This window comes from Lactuca sativa, chromosome 7 (assembly GCF_002870075.4).
Source record: "Lactuca sativa cultivar Salinas chromosome 7, Lsat_Salinas_v11, whole genome shotgun sequence".
Lineage (NCBI taxonomy): Eukaryota > Viridiplantae > Streptophyta > Magnoliopsida > Asterales > Asteraceae > Lactuca > Lactuca sativa.
In genome coordinates this window covers 104091280-104116305 of record NC_056629.2, presented here as the reverse complement: position 1 = coordinate 104116305, position 25026 = coordinate 104091280, and the positions used below count along the sequence as shown (strand labels likewise).

The following is a 25026-nucleotide window of genomic DNA, read 5'->3' as shown; positions in this document are numbered from 1 at the left end:
AATTTTATGATCGTTATGCCATTGATGTTTGATTAGATGATGTAAACCATGCATATATATATTTTTCTATTCAAAGCACGACATTGACTCAGTTCATTTCAACTCATGTAGGGTCCCGGTCTATTATAACGTTTGCTAAATTAGGAACCCTCGTTACCCTACAAGTGATAATCATGGAGGACTCCGACAATTTGTGAAGAGAGTGAAAACGACCCAGAGAGCATCAATCTTTATTCCTTTGTTGAAGCCTCTGGAAAATTATATTAGATAAAGTCATCTTTTGTAACTTGTATGTTGGTTCACCACTGATAATTACTAAACGTGGGATATGTAAAGCGGGCTGAAAGTCTACAAAAATCTATGATATATTAACGTCAAATGCATAATCAATGTTACTCTAATTAATTTGGCTTTTATGAAAAAACACTATGACTCAATTTACATTTAGATTCTCTTTGAAAAAAGGAACAAACGACATCTTTATCCTAGTGCCCAAGGAAAGGATCCATAAGTGAGGAGATCAGTTGAAGCGTGTATATATATATATATCTCTTGTATTTAACATTGTGATTTATCTCTTTATTAAAACCTTGAACGAGTTAGTGGAAGCGTTCTGCGCTGTCATTTAAAAAAGAACAAAGAGTTTTGATGATACGTTTCATGTTTTTAACATATCTATGAGGTAGCCACCCAACAAGAAGGCTCCCAGCTACAGCATATTCCGTTGTCTCTATGCTCATCTTCGTTGCACCTTCTTAACCTTTGAAAGTTCTCAACCACCACATTTCTTTCCATTTCCTTGTCATCCTTCTCCACATCATTCATGTCATTTTCTTCCCTTTCCGTGTCACAATCGTCTTCTTCACTCTTCGAACACGTCAACAGAAGCCGCCCATGGCTTCTTTCAGCTCGTAAACAACTATTCCCCAACGACATCTCCATTGCTTCGATAATCAGCCTTCCTCCTTCCCGATGAGGCCGAACTTGAAACGGTTTAGACCCACTCATCGTCGTCAGTGGAGGTGGAAAGCTTCGTGAAAGCACCTTCTTGGACTCCACCTGATCTCTCCGACTCCTTTTGACTGATAAAGTCGACGATGGGAAGGCAAAAATGGCGTCATCCTCGCTCGTGTCGCTGCCAGTTTCGCTACCCAAACTTTCAGTGCAAAGCTCGAGGCTTTTCTGGCTAAGTTTCAGAGATTTTTGGTCATGAAGATATGAGTTCTTGGTTTCTGTGTGGAAGTATTCATCAATGGGTTTGTGGGAAGAAGGAGATTGTAGGAAACTGGAAGGTCCGAAGATGGTTTTTTGGTTGTAAGATTTAGGTGAGACTAGTTTGAGTCTCATGGTTGTGGCTTCGACGACATGAGAGGAGTCCATGGAAGGTTGGGAAGGCTGCCGACATACAACTGTCGACATGTTTTAATGGTATGCGAGAGATAAGAGAGAGGGTAGGGTTGAATTTATAGGGAGGGAAAGTGATGACAGAAGATGATGTTAGGGACGGAGAATGGGAAACCTTTTTTGCACCACTTGATATTATATAATTATTCTCCTTCCACGCAGTCTGACAACCTACCTGTATTTGTTATATATAGGCACAAAAAATGAAAATTCTAAGGTGAGTTGGGGTTATTCATCAAAAAGATTTTTTTATTTAACTATTGTATTTGTATGATGTCATCATTTAAAAAAAATGAAAAGAAAAAAAATCTACTAGTGATTTGTTTGATAACGACTAAATGTAATATAGTTTTTATTTTATGTATATTCAGACGTTATTGTTTTTTTTCCCTTGTAAAATAAGTTATATTTAATTTGTTTTGGATGTATTCACTTACTTGCTAATTTATGTTATGACGGGCTACTATATGTTAAATTCTTAGTTTATATAGATTTTGTCCTTGATGTTTTTTATTGTAAAATTAAATTGTTTATATACACATTCAGTTCTTATGAATGGTTTTATATAGGTTTTGATAACGTGATATCTTATGTGAGACAATCATTAATAAAATGGTCCATATGTAGCCCGTCTCTCACTTATAACCCAATTTACGAATCGGAAAAATAATATTGATGTCTTAGTTTTCTCCAAAAAAAAAGATGTATTCGGCTTCAGTTTCATCAATCTCAAATCTCAATAGCACATAACGAGATTCTTTGTGATTGTTTTCTTCCAACTTGAATTTGTACTTCCAAAACAAAATAACATCCTGAAAAAAAGTTTAGAGTTTTCTGTAATTCATTGGTATGTCGATTTTGACCATTTTTCAGCAAATGTTTTTTTTTGTTCTTTTCAAATTGACCCGAAATTTTGAAGATGAGGTTGCAGCTGTTAAAAGAGTTTTTCTATCTCAACCACCTTAAATTGCAGAATACGTAAACCCTAGAACAATTAGGGTTATGTTGTGAGGACTAATTTGATGCGTCACAAACTTCTATTAATTTATTAATCACTAATAAATTAATAAAACTGGAAACCCTAATAAACTCTCATGTAACCAAAAATGACTTTGCTATTAATACTAATATTACCAACTGTTATGAATGTGGATACTATTTCCAACAACCGAAATCATTATGGCTAATGTATTTTTTTCACCAAATATAATGTAGTTGGTATTGCTATTTAATGAAGTTTGTATTGGTACTAAATATAATTGGTATTGTACTATGATAGTTACTAATATCAAGAGTACAATGCTACTACTAAAATCAAGATATGTGATACATGATTCCGCTACCCAGAAGAGCCATGTATAAGAACATTTTTATTAATGATTGTACCGTGTAGGATGTCACGTGAGAAAATCCTGAAAAAAACTCATCATAAGGACAAATTATGTACAAAAACAACAAAGACTTTGCAAAAAAAAAACATTAATAACTAAATGTGTACAAACAAAGAACTTAATGTGCAGTAGTCATTCATAAGGACTGAGTGTGTAAAAAACAATAATTTCAAGGGCTTATTTTATACAATAAAACAATAAGGACTAAACATGTCTAAAATGAGAACCATATTACTATTTTAAGTCGTCTTCCTGAAGATCAATGAATATGTAATTAGTATTTTATCTTATAGAATAAAAATAGATTACTTGTGAAAAATTATATCTTAATAATAAAAACTTTCATAAATTCTAATTAGATTACATCTTTATTTTACAAACAATAATTGTAACACCTGATTTCTAGAACGGATTGTTTTAGGGTTTTAAGGAGTCAAAAGCTTGATTTTTGGAGAAATTGAGTGTCACTACGTGACCAAATGGTGGTTACGACATGAAGATTATTGTTAAAGATCAATCGGATGTGATGGATCGTAGTTGGTTGCAACTAGTGAGAGTTTGCTTTGGCTTCTGATGCGAATGAGGTGTTTCGATGAGATAGGGATGTTCTAATGCGAATGTGGTGTTCGGATGCGAATGGGTTTGTTCCTATGCGAATGGAGTGTTGTGATCCGATACGCTTTCGCATCCTTTCTCGTTTTCACAACGATATGCTTTCACAATCCTTTCTTGCTTTCACAATAACTAATATTCAGTGTGTCAGGCCAAGTGTGAAACTTGTATTAAGTCAATGCTCATGATGTGACATATAGAGGGTAAAGATGTGAGAAAGGTTGCAGGCCAAGCCCACGATCTTTTAGAGTTTCCTTCCTATTTAATCCCTATTATCTTAAATCTAAGGTTGATTATCAGCCCCCCTCACCCTCAAACCTCAGAAAAACCCTAACCATAATTTCCTTGGTGGTTCTTGGCCATTTGGGTACATTTGGTAGCTTAAGGAAAGAGGAGAAGAAGGAGAACGAGGTGCTCTAGTTGTGGATCTAGAAAGGGAAACTCATCATCATCATCATTGTGTGCTCATTTTGGACCCTTATGGTTGTTCAAGCCTCATGCTTTTTGGTTTATTGTTGCTAGATCTAGAGTTTTATGGATTATTGTCCATGGTTAGATGAGTTAGAGTGTTAGGATTCCATAAAGTTGACAACTTTATGGGTCCTTAAAGTTCCTTGATGATTATATGTGGTGGATCTGAAGTTTGGATGATATTTAAGCTCATGCTTGGGGTTTTGACCTCTTTTTCTTCATAAATACCTTAAAGCATCGATTTTTATGGTTTTTGGTGTGTTAGGAAGTAGATTAGTGGCTTAATAGATTAAGGGGTTTTAATCATTAAAAAGTCATTTAGACAGTTCTCACGATGTGAGGTTATGCCTGTCACATCATGAGGTTCAAAGGATGCGACTATTCTGTGTTTTAGGGGCTCAAGATGTGACCAGTAGAGTGTCACGTCATGAGTGGTTGTTGAACATAGACTTTTGTTGACTGTTGACTTTTTGACCAGTTTGACTTTGGGTCAAAATTGAAGGATTAGGGATGTTGATTAAGTTTCTTCCATGTTTTGGTGCTAGAGGGCTCGTGGGAGTTAGCAGTGCAGAAAAGGAAACATGTCACAATGTTTATGGGTTCTTCGTTTCGGGTGAGTTTTCCTCACTGTACCTATGTGTCGAAGGAACCAATGCCGCCCCACTATTTTTGGTTATCATTTAGTAGAGAGGGATGTTATAGGGGTGGTATGTAGTCACTAGACAAATGAATCTTAATCTAGGCTTTCTTGCATGTTCCTTGTTTGGTTGCGGCTCTATAGTAGGATCATCTGTCCGGGTGTCTATCTCACCTTTGGGTACATATGGTTATGCATTCCTTGGAGTGTTGGTTATGCATTCTTGTGTATAGGATGTTGTTGTGCTGTAGTGATCTGCTATATACATACATACATATATATATATATATATATATATATATATATATATATATATATATATATATATACATATATATTCTTGTATGATAGGATGCAACAATAGTTGTATGCTGGTTAGAGTACTAGTAGGTTAGTTATCATCTAGTGGAGTGCCCTAGGGGTTGTATGTAGTCATGTAGGATAGCCTGGGAACTCTTGATCCAGACTTTCTTGTATGTTACTAGATTCGCTGTGCCTTTAGAGTAGGATCATCTGTTCAGGTGGCTATCTCAACTTTAGGTACTTATGGTTATGCATTCCATGGAGGTTAGTTGGTAGTAAAGCAGTGTGTTGTGAGGAGTCTAGTAGGTGGTAGTGAGCTGTATGATTGATAATTGCATGTATTATGTGCCTACTTCCTCCTTGATTGTTATATGTCGACATATGGTAGCAGATGAGGTTAAGGCGGTCGTCTTAGGAAGAGCGGTTGGGTTGAGGCGGCAGGACAACATACCTAGGGTAATCCAATCCGATGATTATGGACCCGATATGCATGCTAGTATGATTGTTGTATGGGGTATTTTAAGGGAACTCACTAAACTTTATGCTTTCCCAGTTTTTATGTTTTCAGGTTTTATCGGTTATCGTGGGAAGACGAAGGCGTGACTGTACACATTCATCAATAACAATATGTTGGATTAGGTGTCTAAGCCAATAACTAAATTGGTATATACTTGAATTATTAACAAAATCCTTTTGGGCTGCCCTCAAACCTGATAATTGAATAGGGTGATGTTTAGAGAGAGAGACTCATTTATTGATTTATTATATGTTAATAAATAACAATAAATGAATTTATTAATATGTTATGAGAATAATATATTAAATAGAAATAGTATTATTTAATTATGTGACAACCCGAAATTTCTATTCTTATAAAACTCAAATTGGTAAATTAAAGTCAAACATATCAATTAATTGTCGAATTTATTTCTTTGATTATCTTAATATAGTTAGAGTATTGGGTTATAGGTGTATGGACCTTGTGTTCAAAAGGTGTAGTGTGTTTAAGGTGGGACGCCTCCGGAACCGAGAACCTCGCATGGACCACAAACGAGGATCACAGCCGCAAACTCTCACAGCAACAAACAAGGTTCGCAGCCGCAATCTCGGCTGCAAACTACTTCGGGCCGTGAACTCTCCTCGGCCGCGAACTCCTTTCAGACCGTGAACCCCACCCTGTATATATGTATTTGACTGATTTCACCCTCACTTCTACACCTCTGGCCGAAAACTCTAGCCTTTTCTCTCTAGATCTTCAACTGAAAACCCTCATTCCCTCTCAAATCGCGGTCACAGCCGCTGTGGTAATGGTCATAGCCTTCCATCTTTGCTTCTAACACTTCTTTTGTAAGCAATTCTTACATTATAGTTTGTCTCCTTAATACTTTAGAGGTTATATTCACTAATTCAATGCCAATTTATCGCATAAATTGCTATTTAGGAATTGGTTTTCTCCCGGGAGCTATCTTGTGGAAGAACACCCTATATCAAATCTTCAATTGAATCATGAGTTCATACCCCTACAGTCTACCCTTTTAAATGTTTTTAAATGCTTTCTAGGGGAGAATACAAGTTGAACACAACTTAATTGTGTTAATATTTATATGTGAAAACAACCAAACAAAAGGTTTTTTTTATTGTTATAAATATTGTGTTTACAATAAAAGATTACTAAATGTTTCCAAAATGACGTTAAGTCACGTAAACTCTTTTAAATACTGTTAAACTCTTTAAATGTTTTATAAACTCTTTAAAATTATATTTGTCAAAATCATATTTATATATGAATATGTATATAAATAAGATTTAAAGGACTTATAACTAATGATTCGCTTTATTTCCTTTTCCTTGTTTGGATGCGGGCTTAAGGTGGAGTTATTTGTCCGAAGGTCGTTTCCATTTTAATTATATATATATATATATATATATATATATATATATATATATATATGTATGTATATGTATATATGTATACACACACACACACACACACACATATATATATATATATATATATATATATATATATATATATATATATATATATGAATATAAAAGGTTACTTCAATCACTTTTATTACCTTTATATATATATATATATATATATATATATATATATATATATATATATATATATATATATATATGAATATAAAAGGTTACTTCAATCACTTTTATTACCTTTATATCATGCCGAGCAAAGGGGTACATTCATGAATGATCATGCTAAACAGATAATACATATAAGTTGTAATAGGTATAATTTTAGAACAAACCAGAAATCTATTTTTAGTAGATAAGTACACAAGGTTAAACTACTTTGCTAAGATAAGGAGATAATTCAATTCTTACTTAAACAAGTTAAACTAAAATGTGAGATACTATTTCATGACATAGCAATATACTTGCTAAGTCGCGTTTTATAACCAGAGTCTTCTGGAGGGAGAGTGTGAGTTTGTGTATAGATCTATACGGGATTGACCATCCCACACCTTGATGCTAGCTACAGTGGGACCTATAGGTCAACGGGTGACAAATGTCATATCATTGTCGACGTATGAAGAACATCGTGTTATATACTAGTTTATTGAGCATGGTTATAACCTCTATCACATTTTAACCCTAATTAACCAGTTTAATTATAGGGTAGTTAATGCATAGGTAGTGTATTTTAAAACACTACTACTGCAACAATTATTTTCCATAAATAAAACGGGAAAACATTCTTCTTATAATTTTATTGTGAATTAAAAAATATGTTATACTATGTTATAAGTACAATAACACTTATAAGGAACGATTTTATGTTATTCAAACTACTTTTCAGTTGTAATGGGAAAATATGGGATTTTCTGAAAGGCATGCCATCTCTTTCGTAAAACTAAAACATCCATAAAAGAACTAATACTTATGAACTCACCAATTTAAATGTTGATACTCTCTTTCAAAATAACTTGTATTCTCTGGAACCAATAGGCAGTTACACCTCCAAAGCTTTTGAGAAGACGACATAGTGTCGTGTTGCGTCTTTTGTCTTTTACCATATCTACTTTTGATGTTAAATATATAATGTTTGAACACTTATGTAAAAACTTATACTTTATTAATGCAACGGTTGTTGTACTTTGATTACTATGATGCATGTGTTGTGATACTTGACATGAAGTCACCCACCCCGGACGTTTCCGCCGTTCAGGTTTGGGGTGTGTCATTAAGATTTAATCAGAAATTAATTAGACTTAATTTTGGAATTAATTCGATTAATTAAAATTTCAAGGACCTAAGTTGTAATGATTCAATAGCTAGGATGGCCAAAAAGTATATGCTTCTTTAGGGTTCTAAAATATCCCTTAGAGATAATTAGGAAACCAAATAATTACTTGATATATGATATTATTATCAAATAAAGGGTTATGTAGGGTTTTCCCTATTAGCTATAAATAGGGACCATTAGCCTTTAAATTTCGAGCATCACTCCAATAGCTAAGGGCATAGCCGAAATTTTGTTCCTCCCCTCTATTTTCTTCAAGTTTCCTAGTTTCTAGGGTTTGGGTATGAACCATCAGAGGCACGAGATTTCTAGTGCTAGCTTCCGAGAGTTTTTCAAAAAGAATTGTTTGATTGTTTACGACAACAATCAAAAGGTATGCAATCTTCTTATATGAATTTCGAAATTAGCTAGAATTATAGCGTTGTTGTTGTTCAATAGAATGTTACTTCAAGAGTTTTATGACTAGACTTAATAGGTTGCATGTGCCCTTAGTGTATAAGGATTTATCCGCGTTATTACATGTAAAATCCATCACTCATATCTAAGCGTATGGTTATCTAGCATTTAATAGTATATTGCTTGAACTTGAACAAAACCCTACTGGGAGAATTGGCAGAATCGTCATTCTGTTGCAGTACCACGTCGTGGTCCTCTTCTGCCACAGAGTGGAGATCCTCGGATCTGTGTTTTTCTTCATTCTGCCACGACGTGGTGAACCCTCTGATCAGCAAAATTGTTTTTTTTTTTGCTTAATTCAAAATTATTTAGGAAAATTACTTTAGATAATGTTTCTTAATTGTATAAAACTGAATATTTATCTTTGTAATTAGATATCCTGTATCTTGAATTTGTGAATTATCCTTCAGATTTAATTAATTTAATTAATTGTTTAATTAAAGGATAAAGATTAAATCAAGATTGATTTATTTTTTAATTAAATTAATTTTTTCTTTATTTCGAAAATTAAAATTTAAACCTAGTATTTTAGAAAAGATTAATATATTATATGTATAAGACAAGTCAGTCAAATCACTAGTATGCCTCATTCATGAAGCCATACTATAACATTAGTACAAAACTGCGCTATGGCATTGGTTTTTGAAAAATAGGTTTTTATTTTTCTCACCACTAAAGGGCAAAAACTAATTCACATGATTGTTTCCTTGAAAGTTTACTGAAAACGAGTCACAATTGCATATCAGACTTCACACATTCACGTCGGTTTCACATAAAAAAAGTGACAATTAGTGCGACGGCCTAAAAGGTGGGCAAATGTCCTCTTTACTAATGGGTTGTGTTATTTTATATATGCTGTTACCTTGTATAATTTATTAAGCGAGACATATGGTGTTGAAGTTTCATTTTAAGTGATTAAATCTTATATTGAAGTTTCTAACATGAAAAAACCTATGACAAGTCGCGCAACGGCTAAACACGATGGCTAAATTTTATCTATTATAACCGGTTTTTTATTTGATATGTACCTTAATGGGTTAAGTGAAACCCAACTATCCAAGTCTAGTAATAGTAATACTAGGGCTGTCAAATCGGGCAGTCGTGTCGTGTTTTTGTTTGACACGACACGACACGATAAGGTTTTATATAACATGAACACGACACGACATGATGCCGTGTTTTTTTCATTAACACGAAAACGAACCAATTAAAATACGACAACACGACACTACACGACAAATATAATATTACATAACTATTAGTGTATTTCGTTCATACTTAAAGATATATAACACGACAAAAACGAAAAACACGAAAAAACGACAACCACATGATTAATCGTGTTAATCATGACATGAAAACGACACGAACACGAATTCTAATTTTGATTTCGTTCCGATTTCGTTTCGTTTCGTGTATTTTTGTCGTGTCGTGTCATAAAATGATACCCCTAAGTAATACTGATTCAAACTATCCAAGTCCAATAACTCAATAAATTGTTTGTGATAAAGTGTTTGTCTCAGGTTAATACATGTGTTAAGTGTTACTTCTCTTTTACAATCCAAAAAGTTATAAGGAGTTTTGAAAAGTTATAAATCCTAATTCACTTACTGAAATCTCATTTTTGAAAGGTTAATTAAATGTTATTTTAAAAGTCCTTTTGATATCGACAAACACGTTTTTTGACTTGTTGACTTATGAACTTTTCAAAGAGCCATAAGTTAATAAGTTGTTTTTAAATGAAATACCAAACATTGTGGCTTGAAGTCAAATAATAAATTAACCATTATAATTGTGAGAATTCATTTCCTAATGGTTGTTTTAAGTGATCACCTTAAACTTACGATTTGTTAAATGTTAAATAAGTATATAAATAACATCGAAAAATTAAAACACGTGCATCTTTACTACAATAATAAGATACTTTAATTTACACATTACTAGCTATTTACATTCAAATCAACAAAAAAAACCAAAAAAGTATTGTATTTACATTTACAGTTACCATAAAATGTAATGTACTTACCTAATGAATATATTTTACAAATTTACAAAAACCAATGTACTCCCGATACCACTTACAAACAAAATCATTGTCAGCATATTCATCAGTGACCTCTTCGACGGTATGGTCTTCACATTTCAAAAGTCATGACTTAATCTTTTGAATGTATATGTCGAACAAATATATTTTGCAAAAATTCCTTAACTTTTGTTGCACAATCAACAACATCAGGATTATATAAAGTCAACTTACCAAAACAATTAACCAACTTGTCTAAACCTATAATTACATATGAGAAATAAAAAACAAATTTAGTCAAATATATTAAATATTCACCACAACATCCACATATATAACAACAAATAGCCAAACAATAAAGCTTTAATACGCATAGTAAACTAAATTCAAGTGTGTTACCTAATGAAAACTGTAACACCGTAAAATTTAAAACCAAGTTTTCATTGTCAAAATTCAAATAAACATATGTCACATTTCCTCAAAATCACTAGTAACAAATTATCAACACATTTTTATTTAAAATTGTTTGTCACAAATCCAGGATCCTCCAAACATAACTCTTTCTCTCGTGTGTAAAATCGAGTCGAAGCCTTCCTGATATCATGAAAGGTACCTGAAACACATATCACATAACACGGTAAACACGAAGCTTAGTGACTTCCCCAAAATACCACACACATCTTTGTAGCCTCCCATGGCTATACTCAGATAAGACCCTCCGGTCAATGTCTCTCAGTGGGACCCTCCGGTCCCATAACTCGGGTGGACCCTCCAGTCCTAACTCAGGAAGCTCATAATAATAATACTCAGCATAAATCACAAAGACATAATGCAGAATATCACAATACACAGATAAGCACATAAGACAACTTAGTTGCACAAAAATACCACACATGGAAAGTATAGTGAGAAGACTCACCTCGAAAGCTAACAAGTAATAATCTCACACACGGAAATCTCGAACTAGCCTCCGCCTATCACATAAGGTAAATATCTCTAATTAATACTCTATTCATACTCAATACCAAAAGGTTTACCTCTTTTTCTCTTTCTAACTCTTGGATTGGGTAAAAGACCATTTTACCCCTCCATGGTCTTTATTACTCATGTATGACCAAACCCTAATGTCAACAGAAGTCAAACTCGAGTCAACAGTCCATGTTTGACCCGACTCGCCGATTGCATCTATGTGACTCGTCGAGTCCCCTTGTTTCTTCTGTCATATTGTGGAAGTCCACCTTGATTCGTCGAGTTGTCTCGCTAACTCGCCGAGCCACCACATGCCCAGACTCATCACGGAAAAACCCCAGCCGACTCGAAGAGTTAGCTCACAGACTCAGCGAGTCCCTTCCATCTGATTTATCATTCAGACGATTCAAGTAGCTCCATTACTCCAAACACTAGATCTAGCATCCCAAGACTTCATTTTCATGTAAAGCTTCAATCTTTACATTCATGCATGGTAGTTTAGCTCCAACATACCCAAACATGCTCTCACAATGTGTTAAGCACAATATCCTTCATATGGGTGAATAAAGTTGGAACCTTTGGACTCTAGGGACCTCAAAAGGTCCAGATATGAGGTCTAAACGTCAAGACAAATTTGTAAGCTCGAAATTCCAAATAAAGGTGGCATAAACCCTAACCTTCCAAAATCAAGAGATCTAACCATAAGAATGATAAAGGTATCAACTTTTCACCTTTTCAGAAGCTCTTGGATGACAATCAACAGATCTAATAGCCTCTTCTCGTTCCTTTCTTGAATTCCTTCTTTTCCCCTCCAAAGACGCACCAAAATACTAAATATAAGCTCAACATTCTCTCTTTTAGCTCAAAAAGACGACTAGGGTTTCTCTCAGTGAAGCTGGGAAAATCATGAACCGTAAATGAGGCTATGAGTTCCCTTATATAGGCCCAAAACCCGGGGATTTAGGGTTTCACTACACAACACCTACTCGGCGAGTCGGCTCTCCGACTCGTCGAGTCCGCTCATTAAACCCACACAGTCAAATCGACTCTACTCGACGAGCTGGACTCACAACTCATTGAGTCACTCAATAAACCCCAAAATAAACACACCATTAATATACCTAGGATTCTGAATGTTACAAAAACCTAGTAGAAATTAAGAAAACATACTAAATATCCATAAATGTTTGTTCCTGTGATGAGGGTTAAGGGCATCTATAATATAGAGTTCGATGGATTGCCACACCATCCAACAAAAATCTATACAAAAACACTCACAACCCATTAATTATTCATGTCCTAATAATTTAAACTCCTTTTTTATACTCCATTTTCATACTCACACTCTATTCAACTCATATTCAATCCTAGTCATCACCCTATTTAACTCTTATACAACTTGAATTATGGATTATATTGCAATAAAAAGGAAATTTTATATGAAAAAAACATGTATTAGTATATACAAGACCTTCTTTGTATGTTGGATGTCCTTTGGAGATGTATATAATCCCAAGAACATAAGTTTCTTCCTAATGATATTCTGTTGTAGCAGTACTTAGCAACTTAATTCTAACTTTGAAATTACCATTGTAGAAGTACCCAGTCTATAATTAACATTAACATTATTAACATTAACGTCAGTATCAGTAACAAATCATCAAAAAGTATAAGTTTCTGAAAATTGATGATCAAAATTCATACGTACCACTCCTTTTCGGTATGAGGCCTCATGGTTTTCTTTTTCTGCACACTTCTCAATAAAGGCTTTTTGTGTTGGTTCAAAAACCATACATAAAGGAATCAAATCAAGGAAGGCACATTTATGTAAATCGTCTTCCTTTCCCGCTTCATTCATACTTTTACAACCAATGAAGTTAAAATTTAAAGTTAATAAGAAAAAATGAAGTTGATTTCGGTAATGTTAATGCTACATATACAAGTATATGTAAGGGGTGTGTGAAAATTACCAATGTCTTTCAATACATAAGTCTTTCACAGATGATGTTGCGTATTTTTCCATAATATTAACTAAGACGTTGTTAGGAAGATCATCAAAGGTATTGTATCATCATATACGAGATATCGATCCTATTTCTTTGCAAAGATGCAAAATCATGGGTTTTTTTATCACAATGTTTAAGAGGAAACAGGGGAACAGTATTTCAAGAAACATGGTAAATACATAGTAATTTCAAGAAAGATTGGAAGAAACATACCTAATGTTTATGGGGAAGATGAAAGATCTTAAAACACAAACTTTTGCAATAACCATGGTTTTTGAAAATAATCGTTTGTGTATGGGGGATGAAAGAACAACTTTAATTTATTAGGGGTAATGATGATGGCGGTTAATTACTTGTTAAATGATATTTAAACAGTCTGGTAACTATTTTTATAAACTAATAATAAATTATGATGGAAAGTGATTTGTATACAACACTTTTCCTTCTGACACAACAATTTATGCTTTATAAAGTTCTACAATACAATATCTTAAAACATAAATCCATATTTCTTAAACAACCAAAATTATGGCCTATTGTTGCGAAATCAAAAACAATTCTAAAATAATCTTGGAATCTAAAATTGACTAAGCTTTTACCAAACCAAGTAAAAAAATTTCTTCTACAAGAAAGAAAGTTAGACCAATGATTTCCATTCAAAAGTTCTAAACCTTGTTCTTTGGATGGAAATGTTGTCGCAATGAAATCATCAATACAATAAAAGTGGCCTATAGATTTCCCCTTAGGGATGCAAACTCCAAGCAGTCGAATCCAAAACCTAATACTCCCAAAGTGAAATATTGTCGCTGTTAAGAGAGTAATACATTGGGATTTAGAAAAATCTAAATCAAGTTATCAATTAAAACACTATATATATATATATATATATATATATATATATATATATATATATATATATATATATTAATGTGTATGTTTGATCTGTAACACCGTAAAAATTCAAACCAATTTAAACTTTTCAAAAACAACCCACTTTCATTAATTCATTACAAAAAGGTTTTCAATACTTTTATTATCAGAGTATTTTTCCCAGATCCATATCATAAAACATAAACACGAGGAGCGGTACGATCACGCCTTTGCCTTGCCACGGTCTCCTGAAGTACCTGAAACATTAAACCACAAATGTAAGCCCGTAAGCTTAGTGAATTACCCCCAAAATACTACATACATCACATACGCCTTTACAGGCCATAACAACACATACGCCCTTCCAGGCCATAACAACACATACGCCCTTCCAGGCCATGACTCCATGGGATCTTTCGATCCGAATGTCTCAGGGGATTTCCATCCCATATCTCTGTTGACCTTCCGGTCCATACTCTGTTAACCTTCCGGTCCATATCATATTAACCTTCCGGTCCTTATCATACATGACATACATAGCACATACATATCATATAACCACATATAACATGATGACCTTCCGGTCCATAACATACTGCTCATAACGTAACTTAACACATACAACTCTCATAACATCTATCAACATATATCTCATACTCTATTAGCACATAAGACCTTCATCATATAACCGCATATAACATGATGACCTTCCGATCATTAACATACAGCTCATAACGTAACTTAACACATACAGCTCTCATAACATCTATCAGCATATATCTCATACTCTATTAGCACATAAGACCTTCCGGTCACACATATACCATCCTAACTATCAGGATACCGACCTTAACCAGGTCCCTAATGTATACCATCCTAACTACCAGGATGCAAACATAACAAAGCAATAACATAACAACAATACCCGGATTTCCATCCGATAAAGGGCCGACCTTTGTGCCGTAGACCCTGTCAGTATAGTGAGGACAACTCACCTTTAACTGCCGACTGAAAAATAAGATCACGCTGCTCCGACCACCAGCACGAACTCCGCCACTGATCATTACCAAAAACCAAAACAATAAATACCAATAGTTACCAACTTACCCCTGGAAGTCAATTGGTCAACACTTGGTCAAAGTCCAAGTCCTCAGTCAGAGTCAACCTTCCTGGTTGACCCTACTCGTCGAGTCAACCCGTTGACTCGTCGAGTTCCCATACTCAAAACTCTCATATCACGACTCAACTCGCCGAGTCCCCCCAAGACTCGCCGAGTCCAACAAACTCTGAGTCCCTTCATGCTCAACTCACCGAGTCATCCTTCGACTCACCGATTCATGACTTAACCAGAAAAGGTTATGACTCCTCGACCAGACTCGCCGAGTGCAAGAACAGACTCGCCGAGCCCAAGGCAATCTTCAACAGACTCGCCGAGTTGTTCTTCCAACTCGTCGAGTACCTGCCTATCTTCATACAAGTCGTCGAGTACACCCATGTGACTTTCCGAGTTACTACGCGATTCATGCCAAATCTCTAGTCCGACTCGTCGAGTAATCTCCCAGACTCGCCGAGTCCATACGTAATACCTTCATTCAGACGATCATAATCCAAACCATTGCTTCCAATTCATAGATCTGGACTCCTAGGGTCAGATCCACACATAAAGTTTCCAACTTTACGTTCATCCAAGGCTCAACAAGCTCTACTCAAGCTAAAGTGAAGGTTTAAGGCAAGGACACTCTCAATCAAACCCCAAAGTTATCACTTTCCAGATTCATGAGTCAGGACCAGTCTAGATCTGTAGTAGCAACCACAGATCTGAACCCAATACTCGAAAAGAGGCTCATATATGACAATTTGGCCCTAAAACTTCATTCATGAACCATCTACGCACAACAAAGTCAAGGCAACATCTTTTTACCTTTAATCTGATGCCAACACGCAAGGAAATCAGATCCACTTTGCTCCTCTATGATCCCACCAACTGTTGCTTCAAGTATCCTTCTTCTCCAAGCTCCAAAACACACTTAAATCCCCCTCACTCTCAAATTAGGGTTTGAAATCGTTGGGTAAAGTTTCTGGACGTCAAAGGGAGTGCTAAAGAGGCTGGGGTGGGACTTAAGGTTCCTTATATAGGGTGCAAACCCCAGGAATTAGGGTTTCTCATTCCAGTACTGACTCGCCGAGTCTAGCCTCCGACTCGCCGAGTCAGTCACTTAGCACATGACTAAATCGTGACTCGACTCGCCGAGTTTATCCATAGACTCGTCAAGTCGATCTTCCTTAATTACACCAAGAACCCTGAACTTGTACTTCTGAGCTTAGGGTGTTACAATTCTCCCCCACTTAAATTAGGGTTCGTCCTCGAAGCCTGCTGCAGCACACAATTCCATATAGTACTCCCACAATGCACCTCCTAGTGTCAAACGACCCAGGTTCCTCCGAACACTACTATCAACCTCTATAAACTCCAACCCTTTCCTTCCAGAGTTACGACAGCTGATTCAAGCTGGCCACCGGCTTCTTTCTCTGGTAACGACCCTTATTAACCAAATATCACCCGATGATACTTTCATCACTCCAAAACACAACAATCACTTGACCCTTACGAAGCTAGACATCCACCTGGACCACCGGGTCCTGACCCGGTACCAGGCTGCTACCCCCTTCCTCGACTGGCATATCCTTTATCGAATTCACTTTAGGGACTTATCCCACTTTCCTTTCCGAATCCAACTTGTTTCTTTCCGAGCTGACAGGATGGTACATCCTTCAGCTCCCGAGCAACTCCCATGAGCTCTCCCCTGCAATCACATACGCATGTTGAACCTGCTCTAACATCCTTGGGGTGGAAATCCCGACACGCTGACGATACCTCCAGACATCCCTGGGATGAATTATTACTACATACATCACCTCCTAATTACAACCATACAGAAAATCCAAGGCTCCCTCCTTGCATCCCTTCCGAACTCCTCTGGTTCTACACTACCGAAAATCCTTCCGCAACCTCATCAGACACCCAACCCAGATGTGTTTCCATACCACTGGTACAATCCCAGTGCTAAACAACCATAATTGAAATACTCTCAATCATCCATTCTCACTACTGCTTTCACTTCCGTGATCCAACACTCCCTCCCAGAGTTACCTACCTTTCCTTTCTCCATATCCAAGGAAATCTACTTGCCAACCTTGATACTTTAGACAAGTGCCACGGTGCTCACACTCCACTCTACACCATCCCTTCTAGAGTAATCGCTATTTTATGCAGCACATAAACTCTGAATCTGATCACAAGGACTATCGAAGTCCATACCCCACCTTTCACTAACATGATCAATACCCGGGGTCAGACCTATTGTTTGCTATTGCATGACGACATAATCACCCATTCCCCGCATACACATCCACTAACGCATACGGAGTCTCCAGCATGACTGGAACGCCTTAACAGGCCTTCGGCCTGACTGGTACGCCTTCCGGCCTGACCGGTGTGCCTTCCGGCCTGACTGATACACCTTCCGGCCTTCTGTCTCCCCGGTCCGCTCAAACTGTCCAAACATCATCCTGAGCCGTTCCTCCTGAGAATCTTTCCCATATATACTGTTCTAGCCCTCTAGGGGTTTCGAACTCCAACTCCATTCCATATACCCAGATCCCGACCTAATCCTAGGCTCCACAACAACCAATCACCCTACCCAGAATCCTTGGTCTGTACTCCGCCCCATCGATCTGTCACTTACTCATACCAGCCCACACACTTGGCCGGTTAAAACACTGTTGGATCCGAAACAGCTAATCAAACTCTAACGCTTATCGATCCTCCTGAGAATTTTCCAATTCTCCCCACTTAGAGCACTGACTTCCAACCACCGGTGGCCCAACCGGCATCACTTAAACAACGTCACTCAACATATTCCCCTTATCCATGAACTGATTTCCTCTAAAACGGGCAACCTTCGCGAAATCACATCCCGTCATCGCACATCTCGAACTCTAAGGGAGTTTGATTCTCAGCTGAACACTCCTCAAATTGCAAATGCTATACCTGACATCAAGGCCATACAACCAATTTCTGACCATCAATCCCTTGGATGCTAAACACATACACTCCTGACCACTATTATTTTCAACCAACCCATGAAACAAGCAGAACGGCGAATAAAATGCAACACCACAAAATAACCAGATAGCCAGACAACAATGAAACGAAAACATACCCGCAACCGCATCCGGATTTGCCCTGAGCCCTCTGTTGTGAGCTGAAAAACGCGCCCCTGAGCCCTCGGAGGTGTTGGATATAATGTCTAAGTCCATAACTATATTTAGTATGTAGTTGACCCGACCCAGCATGGTCCATTTGGGTTGCACTTCACCCGAACAATTTATGGATAATCTTTGGAGAATAGTATAAGTTATGATTTATTAATATATTATAAGTTCTAATATATTAATATAAGATCATATTATTTAATTAGTATTGATCTATAATTAATCTAGAATTAATTTAGAGATCAAAAGTATTACTAATTAAATATGGGCTCTTATATTTATATAGTGTGGGCTAATGCTTATTTGGAATGGGCTAGGCTTGCATGGAAAGTCCATGGATACTCCATGGAGCTTTAATCCATGGATCTCATGGAAAAGAAGAGACATGGGTATTAGGGTTTACATAGATGTAACCATAATCCACCACACTATATAAAGAAGGCTTTGGTTCTTGAAATCACACTAGTTGAGGTGAGTAAAGCAAGAGGGCCGATTTCAAGATAGTTGTGACTATTCTCTCAAAGTTCCAAGTTTGTGGTGATTTGTGATTTCCATTTGAGGCATCCACACTATTGGTGCTAGGCTCTAAAACTCCAAGCAATCAACTGCAACTACAAGGTAAGTAATTCTACTAGCTTTATTTGATTCAAGTTCCCCATGCCATGCTAGATAGGATATGAACCTTGGAAAAATAATTATTTGCATGTATCTTAAACAAACATAGATCCAAGGTTTATTAGGGTTGCATGTACACTTAGGAAGTGTTAGAATGCTCAAAACCCATCAGTGGTATCAGAGCCTAGGCTTGTTTGTTTGATACTTGATGCAAAATTGTTGAAAAAGTCACTTTTGTGCAATCTTCCTGATGAACGCGCCGAGTCCATGGGGGGGGACTCGCCTAGTTCATGTGTATCTTCATCCTACTCGCCGAGTAGGTTCGTGCACTCGATGAGTAGGAGCCTCAGAATGCAGATTTTCGACTTTTGCTGCTGGAAATGGACTAGAAACATTACCCTAAACTGTTTTGGTGTTATTAAACTTGTTTTAGATGGTGTAATGTTTTTTCTAATCCATTTACAATGGCTAATATCAAATTTTCATGATTATATGTGTTCATATGGTCTTGAAACTTTGATATGGATATTCATGTTCTTGATCTTATGAATTTAGATGATCATAAGAATTACTTGTAACCTACTTGGTAGTTTAATTCTTGGTCATAATGTGTTTTAATGGAGTCCATAACTTGTCCTCAAGTTATGGAAAACCAAGAGTCACACTTGAATTAAATCCATTAAAAGAACACAAGAGTTAGAAAAATGAATGGTCTTCATTTTAATACTCAATTAACTTCATAAGTTATAAGAAATGAAAAGTTTTGAAAGTTTACAAAACTTGCCCTCAAGTTTTGGAACAAGTAAAGTCATATTAAAACTTTAGTTCCAACCCTTAGAATTTTAAAAGTTAAAATTCAACCCTTATACTTATAATATTATAAGTTAATAATAATATATATGTATAAGATCAAAGTCGTCTTACCGCTAGTACGCCTCATTCACGACGCCAGTCTATAAGGTGGGTATAAGGTTGTTGCCTATAAAATGGCAACTTAATAGGTGTCCACTCTCACCCACCGCTTGCTTGACTGGTGGAGGGTCGTTAGCTGAACGGGTAGGAGAAGGACTTATAAATTCTCATTAAAAGTATAATGATAATACTAAAGTAACTAAACTTTATTGAATTCCCAATCTTAGTTATTTTAGGAAAATGTGAATAAGGTGCTAATCCATGAAATTACACTTTACACTTTGTTTAAGTCGTTAGTGGAGCATGTGTAGTTAACCGACACACTAACTTGAACTTAACAAGGTAGGTAAAGGGTGACTTAATGTTTATCATAGTATCGATGGAGCGTGTGTGGTTAACCGGCACATCGATTGAGGGGTAATACATTAAGGGTACCATGTAATTTGCATGGTTACTTCACACCTTGTTTTGTGATCCTCGGCATCCCAGTCACAAAACTTGAAGGGCACACTCGAGATTGAAACATGTCATTGAAGAAAGTTCAATGAATCTTAAAGAATCTAGGAGTTTCTAAACTAATTAAAACCTAACTAAAATTTCGTTTTTTCATGGTGGAAATTGGTGAATCGTCATTCACCTACCTTCAAATATCTTATAGCTTAGATTACGACATCCCTCTTCTAAGTTATAAAATATTTGTTGGGTCCTAGCCTTAATACTACATTTGGGTGTTTTATTAAGGACTATCTCTAAATCTAATCTAATCTATTCCCTCTTCTTTTCAGATGTCTTCCAATAACAACGCTTCTGGCTCTAACCCTTCTAGCTCTTTCTCTTTCATGAATCTTTGTGGGAGAGTCATCTTCGATGGATACAACTTTACTGATTGGATCAGGAACATCAGGATGGTCACTCGGTATGAGAACAAAGAATATGTTCTCGAAAAGGAGCTAAAGGTACCCGAGCCAACTGCTACTCCTGAAGAGCTTGCTGAATATGAGGTACATGAAAGGGATACTACAAAAGTAGCATGCATCATGATGGCCACCATGACAGCCGAGCTCCAAAAGTCCTATGAGGACTATTATCCTTTTGAGATGCACCAGGATTTGATGGACCGTTACCATCAAAGTGCCCGTCAAGAGCGATATGAAATAATCTCCTCCATGATAACAACCCGAATGAAGGATGGTGAACCCATCATGGGCCACATGCAGAAAACGCAAAGGTATGTGGACTGTTTACTGAAGCTGAATGTGAACTTCTCCGAGGAGTTAGCAATAGACATCATTTTTCACTCCTTACCATCGTGTTATGATCAATTCCGCATGACATATCACATGAACAAGGAAGAAGTCACCCTCAGTAAACTTCAGAGACTCTTGAAGACCGCGGAAAGTGGTCTAAAGGGTAAGTCGGTTGTTACTACTCCTACTCCTACTCCAACTGCGGCCAATTTCTTGGCAATCGGGCATGGCAAAGGGAAGAAGAGAAAGAACCCTTCTAAGGGTACCAAGGGTAAGACCCTTGAAGGCTCCTCTTCAAGCAAAACCAAGAAAGGTTTTGTCACTCCTTCTGCTAACCCTAATGAGGCTGAATGCTTCTATTGTCATGAAAAGTCACACTGGAAGCGAAACTACCCAAAGTACCAGCAAAATGTGAAGTATGGGAAAGTAAAACCCAACCATGCAGGTATATACACTATATTGTCTAATAACTCACCTCATTCTAAGTCTTGGGTCCTTGACATAGGTTGTGGTATCCACATATGTTGTGATTTGCAGGGACTAAGAAGAAGTGAGAATGTGGATTAGGGAAAGATAAACTTGATCATGGGAAACAGGAAAGCTTCACCTGTCACCAAGATAGGAGTTTATTCCTTAGTGCTAAATAGTGGGTTTACATTAGATTTGAATAAGTGTTATTATTCGCCAGAAATGGCAAGAAATGTTATTTCCTTTCATGCATTGTAAAAACAAGGTTTTACCTTTTATTTTGATAATAATAATGGTAGTATTGATGCTTTCTTTAATAATGTTCATTATTTTAAAGCATTACCTTGTGATGGCGTGTATGAAACTGTATCTGTTGTAGATAATCTAGGAAATAATGTATTGTATATTGACTCTTCCACTAGCTTAGATAAAGCATCTTTATGGCATTGTTGTCCTCGACATGTAAGCAACAAACGCATAGGCCAACTCCAAAAGGATGGAGTCTTGGAGTCATTTGACCTAAAGTCAAATGATAGTTGTGAATCTTGTTTTCTTGGTAAAATGACAAAGTCACCTTTTATTGGCACTTGTGCTAGGGGTGAAGGTTTGTTGGACCTCATACACACGGATGTGTGTGGACCCTTCAGAACCGCCACAAGAGATGCTAATCGGTTCTATGTGACTTTCACTGATGATTTTAGTAGACAGGGATATGTTTACTTAATCAAGCATAAGTCAGAAACCTTTGAGAAATTCAAAGAGTTTAAGCAAGAAGTGAAGAATCAGTTAGGCAGGAACATTAAGATGCTTCGATCCGATCGTGATGGTGAGTATCTTAGTACTGAGTTCCTTGACTATCTTAAGGAATGTGGGATTATCTCACAATTGACACCTCCTAGGACACCACAGTTGAATGGTGTAGCTGAGAGGCACAATTGGACCTTGTTGGACGTGGTTCATTCCATGATGAGTCGAGCTTAGCTACCAATCTCATTTTGGGGGTATGCCTTAGAGACTGCTGCCCATATCCTTAGTCTAGTCCCTACAAAGAAGGTTTCCCAAACACCTCACGAGACGTGGACTAGAAAAGTTCCCAATCTAGACCACATAAAGATTTGGGGTTGTGAGGCTTTCGTGAGACGCGAGACTCACGATAAGCTCGAACTGCGGAGCGAAAGGTGTATTTTCATCGGCTATCCACAGAAATCCTTTGGCTACATCTTCTACAGACCCAGTGATAATGTGGTCTTTGTAGCAAGAAGAGGATTCTTTCGACAGAGAGAATTCATGAGTCAAGGAGACAGTGGGAGGCAAATTGACCTTGAGGAACTTCAAGAGTCAAGTGATGAAGGAACCTCAAACCCTAGCCCTCAACCTAAGGAGGAAACTCCTGTTGAGACAACTGAAGAATCTGTACCTCTGAGGCGTTCCACCAGAGTTAGGAATGCACCTGAGAATTATTATGGTTTCCATATTACCGCAGAAGGTGTGAAACTTATCGGTGATAACACACTGGTAAATATAGATGAGCCTAATAGCTACACGGAAGCCATGGCAGGCCCTAAGGCTGCTAAATGAAAAGAGGCTATGGATAGTGAGATACAGTCCATGTATGACAATCAAGTTTGGAACTTGGTTGACAATGTACCTGATCGTAAGATAGTCGAGTGCAAATGGATCTTCAAGAAGAAGACCGACATGGATGGTAATGTACACACTTATAAGGCACGACTGGTTGCAAAGGGTTATTCTCAAACTTCGGGAGTTGATTATGATGATACCTTTTCACCAGTGGCCAAGATTAAATCTATTAGGGTCCTGTTAGCCATTGCCGCATTTCATGACTATGAAATATGGCAAATGGATGTCAAAACCGCTTTCCTTAATGGAAAATTGGCTGAAGATGTTTACATGGTTCTGCCAGAAGGTTTTGTCAGTACAGAGTACCCCAATAAAGTGTGTAAACTCAAGAAATCCATTTGTGGATTGAAACAGGCACCTCGCAGATGGAATCTTTGCTTTGATGAGAAAGTCAAAGAATTTGGCTTTTCAAGGAGTGAAGATGAATCTTGTGTCTATATCAAGGCTAGTGGGAGCATAGTCAGTTTTTTTGGTACTGTATGTGGATGACATACTACTCATAGGAAATGACATCCCAACTCTGCAGGAAGTAAAGTACTGGCTTGGGAAGTGTTTCGCTATGAAGGACCTTGGTGAAGCTGCCTATATCCTAGGGATAAGGATTTTGAGAAACACGAGTAAAAGACTAATTGGACTTAGTCAAAGCACCTATGTGGACAAAGTGTTGAAAAGATTCAACATGCATAACTCCAAGAAAGGTGAGTTACCCATTCAGAGTAACGCCAGATTGAGTAAGACACAAAGCCCTTGTACAGAGGCTGAGATAGCAAAAATGAGTCGACTACCTTATGCTTTAGCTGTAGGATCGATCATGTATGCGATGACGTGTACTCGACTTGATGTAGCCTTTGCTTTGAGCATGGTTAGCAGGTATCAGGGGAACCCTGGCAAGGCACACTGGACTGCGGTAAAGAATATCCTCAAGTACCTGCGAAGGACTAAGGACTGGGTCCTTACCCTTGGTGGGAGTGATGACTTGAGAGTTGTAGGGTACAGTGATGCTAGCTTTCAGACTGACAGGGATAATTTCCGCTCTCAGTCGGGCTGGGTCTTTACCCTAAACGGAGGGGCAATTACTTGGAAAAGTTCCAAGCAGGAGACAGTGGCTGATTCCACTTGTGAATCAGAGTATATAGCAGCAAGCGAGGCTGCAAAGGAGGCTATATGGCTAAAGAACTTCATCGGAGACCTTGGAGTTGTACCAGCTATAAAGGAGCCAATGGAGATTTTCTGTGACAACAATAGTGTGGTTACCTTAGCCAAGGAACCAAGAGATCATGGGAGATCCAGACACATTGACAAAAAAATATCACTTCATCAGACATCGAATAGAAGATGGAATCCTCGTGGCAAAGAGGGTATCATCGGATGAGAATCCAGCAGATCCCCTCACGAAGGGACTGACTCGGGTTAAGCATTTCTAGCATGCTCGAAGCATTGGGATGAAGGATGATA

At 37.1% G+C, this 25026-nt stretch overlaps 1 protein-coding gene across 1 annotated transcript; it reads right to left on the bottom strand.

Annotated features, from left to right (window-relative positions):
• Positions 1-349: 349 nt before the first annotated feature.
• LOC111900855 (protein FANTASTIC FOUR 3) lies at positions 350-13560 on the bottom strand. Its single transcript, XM_023896731.3, has 6 exons — positions 13508-13560; positions 13246-13396; positions 13126-13144; positions 2735-2816; positions 2156-2216; positions 350-1182 (listed from the first exon to the last, which is right to left on the bottom strand). The coding sequence occupies exons 1-6, from the start codon at positions 13558-13560 to the stop codon at positions 676-678; spliced, it is 873 nt and encodes a 290-aa protein (XP_023752499.2). The 3' UTR covers positions 350-675.
• Positions 13561-25026: the final 11466 nt, after the last annotated feature.